Below are 12,900 nucleotides of genomic sequence, written 5' to 3' on the forward strand. Positions count from 1 at the left end.
CAGATGACATTGAGCTGAGGGGTTTGGTTAATGTTCCTGGAGGATGGGATGCCATCCAGAGACACCTGCACAAGCTCAAGAAGTGGCCCACAGGAACCTGATGACATTCAACAAGGTCAAGCGCAAGGTGCTGCACCTGGGTTGGGGCAACCCCCAGTAGCAGTGCAGGATGGGGGATGAATGGATGGAGAGCAGCCCTGCTGAGAGCACTTGGGGGTGCTGATGAATGAGAGACTGGACATGAGCTGGTAACACGAGCTCACAGTGCAGACAGCCATCTGTATCCTGGGCTGCCCAAAAAGAAGCATGACCAGGAGGTCATGGGAGTTGATTCTGTGCCTCTATCCCCCTCTGGTGAGACCCCACCTGCAGTGATGCATCCAGCTCTGGGGTCCCCAGCACAGGTAGGACATGGACCTCTTGGAGCAAGTCCAGAGGAAGCCATGACAATGACCAGAGGGCTGGAACTGCTCTTCTATCAAGAAAGGCTGAGAGAGTTGGGATTGTTCAGCCTGGAGAAGAGAACACTCTGGGGAGACCTTATGGTGACCTTTCAAATCTTAAAGAGGGCTTATAAGAAAGACATAAGGGGACTCGCATTTTAGCAGAGCCTATTGTGCTGGGACAAGGGGCAATAGCTTTAAACTAAATGAGAGTAGATTTAGATTAGCCATAAGGAAGTTTTTCACAATGAGGATGGTGAAACACTGGCACAGGTTGCCCAGAAAGGTGGTAGATGCCCCAGTCCTAAAAATATTCAAAGGTCAGGTTGGACAGGGCTCTGAGTAACCTGATCTAGTTGAAGATGTAGCTGCTCACTGCAGGGGGGATTAGACTAGATGACATTTAAAGGTCTCTTTCAACCAAAACTATTTGATGATTCCAGTCTTATGAAGTTTACAACTGTAAAAACTCTACAGCTACACCAGCCACATTATTTGTGACCTCATTTAGGGATTACCGCAAGGATTCATAAAAAAACACCATAAAACCCAAACAAAAAAAAACAAGCAAAAATGAAACTCACAACCCGTCCCCCCCAATTAAAAAAAAAAAACACAACCAATTAAAATAACCACAAAAACCAAATGCTGCAACTGCCAGTAACTAACTCTTACCTCTAGATTCTCTACATTTTTTCAGTTGTACTTTGCACGTTCTGGACTAAGTTTCTCAGATCTTCCTGGCTGTCACTTTGTTCTTTGACAACTGTACAAAACTAATAATCTTCAAGTTGCCTATGAATACCAGACATTTTACACATGCTGAAACTTAACATCAGAAGATTAAAACCCACCAGGCAAGCCTTTGAGGATTATCAGACATGAGGTATCCATGCCTGTTGGTTGTAAGTTTTTAGACAACACATCTTAAAAGACTTATGTTTCTTGTTGACACCTGACTCAGTGGGGAGCTCTGCCCCTTTCCACCCAGCTGGCAGGTGTGCATCATGTTTTGGTGGCTTACTTGTGCTTTTTCTTGTGCTCTTGTAAAGCCACTACATCCCAAACCACTCATTTCACTCAGCTCTTGCAGTGCCCTTCCACTGGGCATGACCTGACAGACAGGAGTGAATTACAGCCTGCCTTATTTATCCCAGTGGAGGAAGGGGGTGATAGGGGCAAGACTGAGATACGAGCAATTCCAACTCTTGTGCTCCAGCAGAGACTTTCTTAGGAACCCTCCCTGAGGAGCTCGAGGAAGGTACAGCCTCTGCTAAGTGTAAAAGGAGGCATGAGCTGTACAGCCCAGGCCAGCACAAAGGATATTTCAGTACCTGGAATTTGGTCCAGCAGCTGGGACTGCAGAACTGGTAGACAACCCGGTCTGTCTTGTTGTAATAGCAGGGTTCAGACAAACTCTTTCTGCAGAAGCTGCAGGGTCTAGGGGGACCTGATGAAACAGATAGGAATTGGTGAGGACAGCAGCACAGGATGAAACCAGATTCTGAGGATGGTATGGAAGCTACACACTCTTCCTCAGTCTGACAAGTTATTATCAAAAAGCAAGGGACAAGAACACCAAGAAACTAAGAGCACCAGATTCTGCTAGGACAGAAATGATAAACACAGATGGAGAGCAGCAGGATTCAAGTAAGTGACCCTGGCTCTATAGAAATTTGGACAACACAGGTTGCAATCCTTGCATCAGAGACCACACACATTCCTGGACACCTTGGTACTCCCTGTAATGGAAAGGGCAATGCCAGCACAGTCCAGCATTAAACTGCTTCCTGCATTCTCAAGAACAGCAATGTACACTACTCTCCATATTAAGATGTCTACATTCTGCAAGGGTTCCTCTGCCTCCATATCTCCTTCCACTTGTCTCATTGGATTCCTCCCCAGGCAAGAAACATATCTTCTTTTCAGTCCCATCCTCAAGCAGCAAATAGTACCAAGGAAGGAGTTACAGAGAGAGGCCACTGATTCCCTCTGTGCAGGGGCTCTTACCGACTAAGCCTGACTGCTTCACTTTGTGGGAGGTAGTGCAGTAAATGGAGCAGAACAGGCCCATCTTGCCATTGCGATCCACATTGGGCAGCATGTCAAAGTTCTTGCACAGCGTCTTGCACCACATGCATGGGTAGACCCGAGTGTTCTTCTGCAAGCACAGAGCAGAACAGAGCTTCCAGGGAAACCATCACAGCTGGCAAGGTCCCACCCTCACATCCCACCCCACTACTGTACCCACCACAGGACTGTTCTCCTGCAGTGACCACCTGATGCCAGAGCCAAGCTCATAGTCTGCAGGTCAAGGTGGTGGTAGCAAAAAAGGCTGCTCCTTTGGCACTTCAGCTTCTTATTTTAAAGGTAGCCTGGCAGGAATACAGAGCTTGGCAATTCCATCAAGGCCATTAAGTGATGCCTGCTAAGGTCACAGAGGAACATATCACACAGAAGCCAGTCCATGCTAACTGCATGTACCAGTGTCACTGCACAGTCCAGCTTATTGACTGCCTGACCCATGCCTGGGTCCAAGATGGGCCCCATGCAGAGTAAATTAATTCTATTTGCCTGTTTCAAACGTTCTCCACAGCAATCTTTTAAATGCTTTGTCAGCAATAAAAGACCAAGGGGATTTGAGTCACCTGTCATTATTGCACAAAGTGCCCTGTGCCACACCACGCAAAGGAGCCGTGTGCTCCCAGAGACCCCCCACTCCAGGCAGATGACTCCACACACCTTCTTGTAACTGTTGAGACATGTAGAGTTGCAAAACCGTTTTTGCTGGCCTTCATGGAAGAGGTACTCCAGGGGCAAGCCCTTGTTGTAGATATAAAGTCCGCAGTTGTCACAGCAGTTTGTCTTCAGCCCCTTGGTGGCCCGGAACTTGGTGAAGCAGGCGTCACTGCAGATGCGGTGAACCACGTTCCCATTGCTGACCTCGTGCTGGATCTGCAGAGACATCATTGCTGTCACTCCCCAAACCAAGGGCCTCCTTCCAATGCAGCTGTACCACTACTGCCACAGCCCTTGGATAACAGGCTGCTGCACAAAGACTTGGGCAAGTGCCATACTGGAAAGCTGGTATGGCCTTGAGGGTGGCCTCCCTTGCCAAAAGTCAGTGGAGCAACTGGGGGAGCAGAGTGGCAGGAAGTAGTGAGCTTCAGGATGGGAAGAAGCAGAAGCCTCCTTCCTTCTGCTGAAGTAAGGGCTGGTTTAAGGTAACACAAAAAGACTTGGGTGTGGGCCCAAGCCAGCTCATGGGCTGAGGCCTCACACCACAGAAAACCTGGCAAATGCCCTGGTCACAGGCAGGGCCAAATGCTGCAGGTCCCAAGCACCTCATCCAGGACACAGGAAGGAAAGGGGATTTATTTACCTCTCCAGGTTTGTGGCAAACACTGCAGCGGCTCGTGTCCGAGGCATCTGCAGACTGAGGCGCTGGTCTGTGCTGCTGGGCCTCGTAGAGGGAAAGGCAGACAGAGGTGCAGAACTCGTGGAAAGAGCCACCTGAACCAATCTGGGCAACCACAGAGTCCTTGGTGTTCCAGATCTCCCTGGGAATCAGGAAGGGATGTGTTAGTGCAGGGACACTTGAGTCCTGCCACAAAGGGGACAGGATGGCCCACTGTGATGCATGGGACTTTCTGGTGTCCCAAAAAGTTGGCAAGAACTGTCTCACAGCAGCTTCTGTCCTGGCCCAGAGGAGTGGCGTCTGAAGACAGAGCACGCAGGACTTTTTCTGAGAGGAGATTGGAATATGGGGCACTAAGTCTGAGGTCAGGCAGGGAATGGCAATAATATGAAGGGGGTGTAGGTAGCATGGGATATGCAGTGTGTGAAGGAAGACTGGGGCAGCAGCTGGCAGTGGGCAGGAATGATGTGGGTGAATGAGGGCTATAGGAAGGGGACTGTCAGGGAAGGCTGTGGAGCAGGTGAATGGGGTCACAAGCATGGGAACACCGAGGACAGGGGAATGAACACACACTTTTTGCAGAAGGTGCATATCTTCTTGCCAGGCGGTTTTTTGGAGAAGGTGGTGAGGCAGGAGCTGGAGCAGAAGAGCTGAGGAAGGCCTTTGCGCTGGTAGGCAGTCTGGCCCTTCTGCAGGGGGGTCCGGCAGTTGGCACAGGTCATTTTGGTGAAGGCGGAGCGGGCAGCCCGCTGAGCCATCTGCGTGCGCAGCGACATCCGGGTGGAGCGCCGCGTGCGGAACGGAACGAAATCCTCGTCGTTGGGATCATCCACCATCGCATCAGAGTCTTCGTCTGACACTGGAACTGCAAAGCAGCAGAGGAAGAGGCACAGAAATCCCCCATTAGGAACTGAGACTCTGCCATGGGACACATGCTGGGACTCTCTAGGTTTTGCCCCTTTGGACTCCCTCTACATACTTTGTGCCTGTCTGGGTGGAGTAATAAAGGGACCCTTCAAACAAATTCTGTTGAACTGGAGATGAATAAAGAGGTCTTTAAGCAAAATGGGCTTAAGAACAATTCCTCTTTAAGAAGCCATGATATGCCAGGGTTGAGCAGAAGTCCAAAGTGTGAACTTTTCCAGCAGAAAACCCTCGAAGAACCAGCAGACCTTAAAGGGAACAAGCTGGAGCCCCAGCTTCCAGCACAGGCAGGCAATAAAAGAGCAACACACAAATTCTAGGGAATGGCAGGGTGACCGTCAACATCTGAAAGAACAAAGACTTCATGCATTCCTTCAGACAGCCTACTGCCAGAGACAAAGGAAGAAAGTTCCTGGCTGAGGAGATGAAAGAAAGATTTCCTGGGAACAGCCCCCAAGTCTCATTGTATTACTTAGCACTTGGTGTCCATATACCACTGTAAAAACACTACAACACTCCCTGCTTTGCCCTAAGTGCCCTGAGAAAGCAAGGCAAGTACCCCAGGGTGAAGACTCATGGGGTGAAAAGACCTGTCCTGTGCAGAAGGGAAGTCTGCACAGAAGCTCCAGAGTTCCCACTGTACTCACACCAAACAACACCTGCCCACAATGGATCTGGGCCCTTCTCTCAGGCTGAAAACAGGCACTGACCAATACTAGTTACTCACTGCTCTCAGAGGAGTTCACAGTTTCAGGCCTGGCAGTTTCTGATCTTCTGGGTCGTTCACTTCTTTTCTGCTCCTAGAAGACATTTAGAAAATATTTAGGCTAACTATCTGCTAGGACAACCATGGATAAATATCCCAGATTATGGTGGAGCTCCAACTTCTGGGATTTGTCTTTCCAACAGGTAGGCTGAAACTGGATAAAACTCCATGGACACCTAACTAGAGTTGGTAAGACAGAGGAGAAGGGGAAATAGGCTTATGAGAATGACATTTCAGCTGGAGGTAGCAGGGACACTGAAGCCATTTTACAGCACAGTGGCAGTGCAGAGGGATCACTCTGTCACAGGAGTCATGCAAACTCCTCCCCAGAGGGGTGATGAGGCAGCCAGTGTCCCTCATGGAGCTTGACAACAGCCAGCCATGCTCTGTGGTCCTGTACCACACATACTTGACTGCATTCTCCTCACCTTCTCAGCTGGCAGCTCGCTTCCCTTCCCAGACAGGCTTTCTCCTGCAACAGAATTATAGAAGAGGCTGTCATCAAACATCTTGCTTTTCTCCAACAGAAGAGCACAAGTGTTTTCCAAATGCATTCACCCTTTGGGTCAGCTGGTACTCGAAGCCTCAGCCAATCCTGGCTATCAAGTACAATTCCAGTAGTGATCAGACAGAACAAAGCTCCTAAACCCACCATCTATGTCTGCAGATCCAAACATGCAGCCTGGGAGGACCCCTGTGAGGGGGAGACCTCCCTGCACAGGGAGGCAGGATGGGTGGGCAGTTACCTGCAACTGCTTCTGACCAAGACTGAGCATCTCCTGGGGATGGTCAGCCTGGGCAGAGGAACTTTGTCTATTGAAAGCATCTCCTGGTGACCCTCAGTTCCAGAAAAAACTCCAGCAATGGAGAGCATGAGCTAAGTTGATGTGCAGCCACAGCTCTATCGGGGAAGCACCTGCCTGACACAAGCACTGACTATCAGAGCCATGCAAGCCAGAGCAAGAGCTTGAGTGCACCAGAGCACTATTCTCTGTAAGCAAGAAACTTTGGCCAAATCTAGACCATCAGTACCATTGACAATTTCCATAGCAGGGGTCAGTGGGAAAAGCTGGAGTGCAAAACAGACTCCAGTCTCAGCAATGTGCAGCTGGATGGCCTCCTGAGCAAAAGGGAGTCAACTTCTGCTGAGCCAACAACTTACCTGCTGGTGCCGAGGCTTCCTGTGCTTTGAGTACACTATTTTCTTTAAGTGATTTTTTCCCATTATCATCCCCTTCCTCTGCCTGCTTTTCCTCTGTGGGCTCAGGGGGCAAAGCTGCAGTTCTGTTGCCTGGGCTTGGTTCCACCCCTGCTTCCCCTGCCAGCCCTTCCCTCTGCAGGGGTGAACTTTTCCTTGGTGCCTTCAACTTCATCTTCTTTGTCTGTTTAAGACTGAGTTGGGGTGGGGACATGGCTGGACTCGAGGACTGTGCTGCAGTTTTTTCTGTGGCTGGGGCACTGCTGAGGTCCCTGGAGTCAGGAACAGGTTGCTGAGGTGATTCAGGGGCCTTGACACAAGACAGTGCAGGAATAGCAGCAGCACCATCTGCCTTTAGGTCCCCTGAACAATTTTTTGGTGCATCTTCCCCTTCTTTGCATTTTTCTGGAACAAGGGCTTCTCTAGGGGCAGAGGAGCTTGATGGTCCATCTTCCACGTCCTGGGAAGAATGTGCCTTATGGAGCCCATCCAGACCCTCCTGTTTATCCAGCTCCATCAAGTCAGCAGTTTTATGCAAGTCATCTACCACATCGGGTTTCTTCAGCATACCCAAGACATTGGGTTTATCTAGCACGTGGTCATTGGATTTATTTAGTTCAGACAGGCTGTCTGTTTTCCCTCGAACGTCCAAGTCCCCATCTGCAGTCATCTGCTTGGATTGATCCCAGTCAGAGGGCTGAAGAACTGAAGCTTCCTGGGTGGAAGCTGTTTGTGAGCCCAGGAGATCTTCACCAAACTCCATGTCAGCAGGAAGATCCCCAATAAGTGGTTTGTCAGGCAAGGACAGGGGGTCCACAGATCCTGAAAATTCACTGGAATCCATTTAGAAGATGACAACTGGAAATGAGAGAAAGACTTGTAAATTAGTGAAAAGCAGTCTAACACAGCACACAACTGCCCACTCTTCTGAACATTGCTGGAGTAAAACAGGGCCCAGGAATGCTGCCAGACATAACCAGGTTACCAGACACCAGCAGGTCAGTCACTTGTGCTTGTGAGAGTACAAAATTCTAACGCCAAACAGCAGCAGCAGGACACAGTAGTTCTGTATAACAGACCTTTGGGAACTCCACAGCCCTCACACACATCACAGTGACACAGGTGGGTGTCAGAAATCACTTGAGTACCAGTTCAGGAGGCTCCACACAGCTGTTCTGTGGTGTGTAATACCCCCATCCCTGCCTTCCCCTCTATCCAAATAAACTGGTCTGTCTTTCCTCCTGATCTGTTCTTATGGAGCTAACACATCTTTTAGTTTTAAAATATCTTTTCTCTTGAACATTGAGGTAGAAATAACTCTTTTAAAGCCCCGTAGCCTGTGCCTTAGCAAGACACAGGATGACAAGATGCATTTTGTCAGAGGACAGATACAAACAATGTTACAGTGTAACTACAGCTCCTGCATAGCCCCAAAACGACGTGGGCTAATATTCAGACAGAACAATTGGAAAAGCTTAAGTTAGAACTAGGAGGAGTTCTGGAGAGTGGCAAGAAGAGAGTCTGACATTAAAAGGAATCTGAAGAAGAAGGGACTGGAGCACAAGTGTTGTGGGGAGAGGCTGAGGGAGCTGGGGTTGTTTAGCCTGGAGAAGAGGAGGCTCAGAGGTGACCTCAGCACTGTCTGGAACTACCTGAAGGGAAGTTCCAGCCAGGTGGGGGTTGGTCTCTTCTCTCAGGCACTCAGCAATAGGACAAGGAGGTACGGGCTCAAGCTCTGCCAGGGGAAATTTAAGGTGGAGATCAGAAAAAAAATCTTTGCAGAGAGAGTAATCAGGCATTGGAATGGGCTGCCCAGAGAGGGGGTGGATTCCCCATCCCTGGAGGTTTTTAAACTGAGCTTGGCCATGGCACTGAGTGCCATGATCTGGTAAAGGGACTGGAGTTGGACCAAGGGTTGGACTTGAGGATCTCAGAGGTCTTTTCCAACCCAATTGATTCTATGATTCTAAGAACAAGTAGCAAGGTAGACACAAGCAGGCAATGTGGGAAAAAAGACCAGTGTGACTTTGCAGGCACAGAGAATACACTCAGACAGGAAGGTGTGGGGCACAGTGCCAGCCTCAGAGGGACAGCTACAGTCCAGCTCCTCATGGTTGGCATTATCCTAAGACAGAAAGGTCAAGGCTTTGAGATGAGGCCAGTAATATTGTCTAACAATGAATTATACCCCCACGAAGAGATAATGGTTGACAAACCTGAAGAGGGAAAGGGAATAGGAGTTGCAGCCTACAGGTGGTAAGGCAGAGTAAGACTTCAAGCAGCGTCATGTCCCCAAAACAGGTTGTAGGTGGACACTACAAGAAAGGCACTAGAATCAAAAGATGTGGCACCAGCCTACTGCTCCCTATCTGAGTAATTCTAATTCTAAATTTGGCACTGTTTTAAGCCCCAAACCAGAAATTCAGTATTCCTGTCTGTTGGGGCTTACTATGGGCATAACCCATCTGTATCCATGACAGAGGAAGCCTGAAATAATTTGACTGGGGATAGCTGTTTAATTCTTTCTTCATATCCTTCCCTCTGAAATAACCAAGTCTCACTCACAAATGGTTTGCTCAGAACTAAACAGGACATAATTTGACAAAGAACATACCCAACTTCTGAAACTCATTCAAGCAGGAGTTTAGGGAAATCACACCCATTTGGATTTCAAAGCCATTGCCTCCTTATTTTGTCTTAAAACACAGTGATGTTTTCTGTTTCCCAGTGGCAGATAAGCACAGTTCCCACAATCACAAACAAACTACAGTAAGTGTAATCTTCAGAGATGCTCAGCGAGTTTCAGCACCAAAACCTTTGGTCATTCTGTTTACTTTTAGTTACAAGAGGAAACAAAGTTTCAGAATCAGCCAATTCCAGAGCATTACAAGTTCTACGTCTTGTAAGTTTTATGGTGGCTGATGGAAAGAAGAATAAAGTGAATGAGAAACGAAGACATCTGAAAGAAAAGTCCCAAGGATTTGAAGCAGATGAGAACCCTCCCGAGACAGAAACACTTTTTTTCTGCTGCTCAGAATACAAACAGTGCCTTCTGCTCAAATATGTCCCCCAGACAACAGACCCTACAATAACAAGCAAAAACATGACAAGCCATCCAGAGGAATAAGGAAAGTTTATTTATAGTTATATTTAACAGGGCTAACATACTCCCCAAAACCATTTAATACACTGCACAAGTCTGCAATGAACCACTAAGCTGACCCTGCTACAGTATTTGCCACGTTCAGCTGGCCTAGTCTTTGCTGGATAGAAATAGATCCTGGAAACAAATCTGGTGCACAGAAATCCATTTGGAAACAACAATTAATCTATGAACCTGTCATGCAACTCATGCTCTATGAGTAGACCAAAGGCATCTGACTTCAACACTTTTAAGCCCTGAACCAGAAATTCAGTATTCCTGTCTACTGGGCATAACTCATCTATATCAATGAAGGAGAAAGCCTGAAATAAATTCACAGCTGACAGTTGTTTAACCCTTGGCACTGCTGTCCAGGTTTGGGCATTACACTGCAAGACAAAAACTCTGACAGACTTAATGGCGACATCACTGACCAACAACAAAGTCTTAGAGAGAACAAGTATCCTGCAAACTCCTGGTGTGTGGCTGGGACAGACAGGCAGACCTTCCTACAGAGAGCAGGCTCTGCTCTAAGACCACCCCCTTTCACACTCTGGTTGGAAGCACCGTGTGTGCAAGTCCTGCCCACTTTTATCAGCTCTGTCTGACTCCTCCCAGTAGAACAGCTCACACGTGCTGGTAAAGGACACAAACCTTCTTCCTGGGACGTGCAAAGCTAAGAACTACTGCAGTCAGTCCAATGAAAGGACCGTGTACTCGAATATCCTGTTCCTATCCACACCAAGAATGGACACCTGGGGAGAGAGTGTAAGAAACACAACCAACAGGACATTCCTTTTCAGCACATCCCCTGATCAAGGACTCAGCTGCTGAAGGAAAACTTGGCTTGAGACGCACTGACAATGTCACTGTTAAGAGTCTGCACTGGGCAAAAGCTCTCTGAGTCTGCCTAATGGCACTTTGAATCAATTTATACTCCAGAAATTCCAGTGGCTCTATTTTCTGCAGCTTAACATTTAGTTTTTAGAAGTGCTTTCCTTTTGTTTATTTTCAACCTGCTGCAGCAGAGCTCTAAGGTGATACAGGGCAGGATGAATGCAAACTCTTGGTGTTTTTGTAAGAATCTGGAAAAGCTGATGGAGCTGAGTTGAGGCTGGACTCAATGACAAACAGTTTGAGTGAGAAAGCATGGAATGTCCCTGACAATGAATTCTTTACAGTGGCTTCCACCTACAGCTGATAAGGATGAAGAGGGTGGCTCCCAGAACAGGAGAGAATGATGCTTTCCAGTTCTGTCAGTTGCTCTGAAGTCAAACTCGACCTGAAGAAATTAGAGCTGCTCAGCTGCAGCAAGGTGAGAAGCCCCACTTGTGTCTGCCCCAGGCACTCAGATTCATCTGGGCTTTCTGCTGAGCTTCACAGGGAGTTAAGCTGCAAACAGAGCGTGCACTTTTCTTCTGGTAAAGTCTTTTCTCACTTTCTACTACAGAAGCAGAATAGCTTATTGTTTTTGGCAGATGCTGAAATGATCCACCACAAGTCATCATCTTTTTTATTCCAGGACCAGCTCAGTCACTGAAGTCTGCTTGAAATCTTCCTGTTTTCCAGCCACACACCTGGCAGCAAGGAGGGTACACTGGAGCATGACCAGGCCAAGGAGGAGGAAGCGTGCTGAAATCCTGCACATCACAGCAGACACTCCTGCTTCACTGGCCACTTGGAAACTCCTTGCTTAGCACTCAGCACCTCTCTGGAGCATTCAGTAACAGACACATCCTTGGGAAGAACAAGTCTCGGGAGCAAGGCCCCTGCACACCAGCCTGCAGCAGAGTGATCCCCAGGGAGCACAAAGAGTTGCCAAAGGGATAGGACAGCTGAGGGTCCTCCCTGAGTGTGCAGGACTGGCAGAGAACACAACACTGACTGCAAAATCCAGCACCTGTGACTGCCAGACCTGCCCTGCCCTTCCTGCCAAAGGGGGAGCTCGTGGATCTCCTCCCAGACATGGGACCTCAGGGTGTGACATCTCTGCCAGGACACCTGAGCACACCAAGCGACTACCTGGGCGTTTATCCACCGTAATAAAGACATCAGTGGTGGTGTAACTGCACAGACCTGCCACATCTCAGTGTCCTCAGGTAACCTTTAGCAGGGGAATACTCGGCCTACCTACAGAAAAGTGGATCTACCATCAAACATTTAATTAAAATCAGACTGTAAGAATAAAAACTACTGTTGCTTCTCCCTCACAATGAAGTCTTTACTGCCCACAAAAAAAGCACAGCCACACAGTTACTGGCTTTCCTCTAGCAAAGGAACAGCAACTGCTTGGGTATCTATCCTGCACTTTTGTTCATGGATGTGGATTCAGATTTTCAATACTTCTAAAGGCAGAAAAGTTTATCTTTTTCTCTGTTAGAGAACATTTGAAATATGAAAAGAATTAACTAACCACAAAAATTAAGACACTTGTAGCAACATTTCAGCCACTTCCTATCTATGAGCTCTGTAAGACCTGAGCAGAGCTCTTGAGGAAGCTCCTACTTTTTGTGCCAAATTTTTGAATAAACAGTAACACCCAACCTGGCTCAAACAAACCAACACTGTCAATGCACAGTCCTACCAATAAAACACTAAAAAATGATATCACATCCTACCAGCACAGTTTCAGTCAACATATCTTCATTAACAATATCATACCTTGAGTGGCAATAAACAGCTCCACTGCTGTGACTTATCTGAGTTTATCTGGACAGCTGACAAGTTCAAGTGCTGCAGACCTTGATTACAGACTGGTTAACTCATGTTAAAGCAAATGCATTTAAGAATAATCACCATTAAACTAAGCACACTGCTGAGGACCAGGTTTCAGTCCAGTCCAAACTCTGCAGAAAGGAACAGAAAGGATTTTGTTACTCACTAATGTTTTTGGAGAGGCAGCTCTCTGAGCTCCCACCCTGCAACCCAAAATCAGAGAGCACAAAGCCCACTGGTGACAGTCAGTACAGTGCCACTGGCACACACCACCACAGCAGACCAGTACTGTCT

The 12,900-nt window shown here is 47.9% G+C and overlaps 1 protein-coding gene across 5 annotated transcripts in view; it reads right to left on the minus strand.

Annotated features, from left to right (window-relative positions):
- ZMYM3 (zinc finger MYM-type containing 3) overlaps positions 1-12,900 on the minus strand; it is a 33,895-nt gene that overhangs the window by 15,936 nt on the left and 5,059 nt on the right. For 4 of the 5 annotated variants that reach the window (XM_071569220.1, XM_071569216.1, XM_071569217.1 and 1 more), the window contains exons 2-9: positions 6,714-7,607; positions 5,980-6,023; positions 5,513-5,585; positions 4,435-4,726; positions 3,826-4,003; positions 3,186-3,398; positions 2,454-2,604; positions 1,778-1,893 (exon numbers count right to left, since the gene is read on the minus strand). In XM_071569220.1, coding sequence (XP_071425321.1) covers positions 1,778-1,893; positions 2,454-2,604; positions 3,186-3,398; positions 3,826-4,003; positions 4,435-4,726; positions 5,513-5,585; positions 5,980-6,023; positions 6,714-7,593 — 1,947 coding nt within the window. In that variant the 5' untranslated portion in view covers positions 7,594-7,607. Of the gene's footprint in view, positions 1-1,777; positions 1,894-2,453; positions 2,605-3,185; positions 3,399-3,825; positions 4,004-4,434; positions 4,727-5,512; positions 5,586-5,979; positions 6,024-6,713; positions 7,608-8,965; positions 9,017-12,900 lie in introns of those variants that run through there. The other variant, XM_071569219.1, reaches the window with a different exon arrangement.

Source organism: Pithys albifrons, chromosome 14 (genome assembly GCF_047495875.1).
Source record: "Pithys albifrons albifrons isolate INPA30051 chromosome 14, PitAlb_v1, whole genome shotgun sequence".
Taxonomy (NCBI): Eukaryota; Metazoa; Chordata; class Aves; order Passeriformes; family Thamnophilidae; genus Pithys; species Pithys albifrons.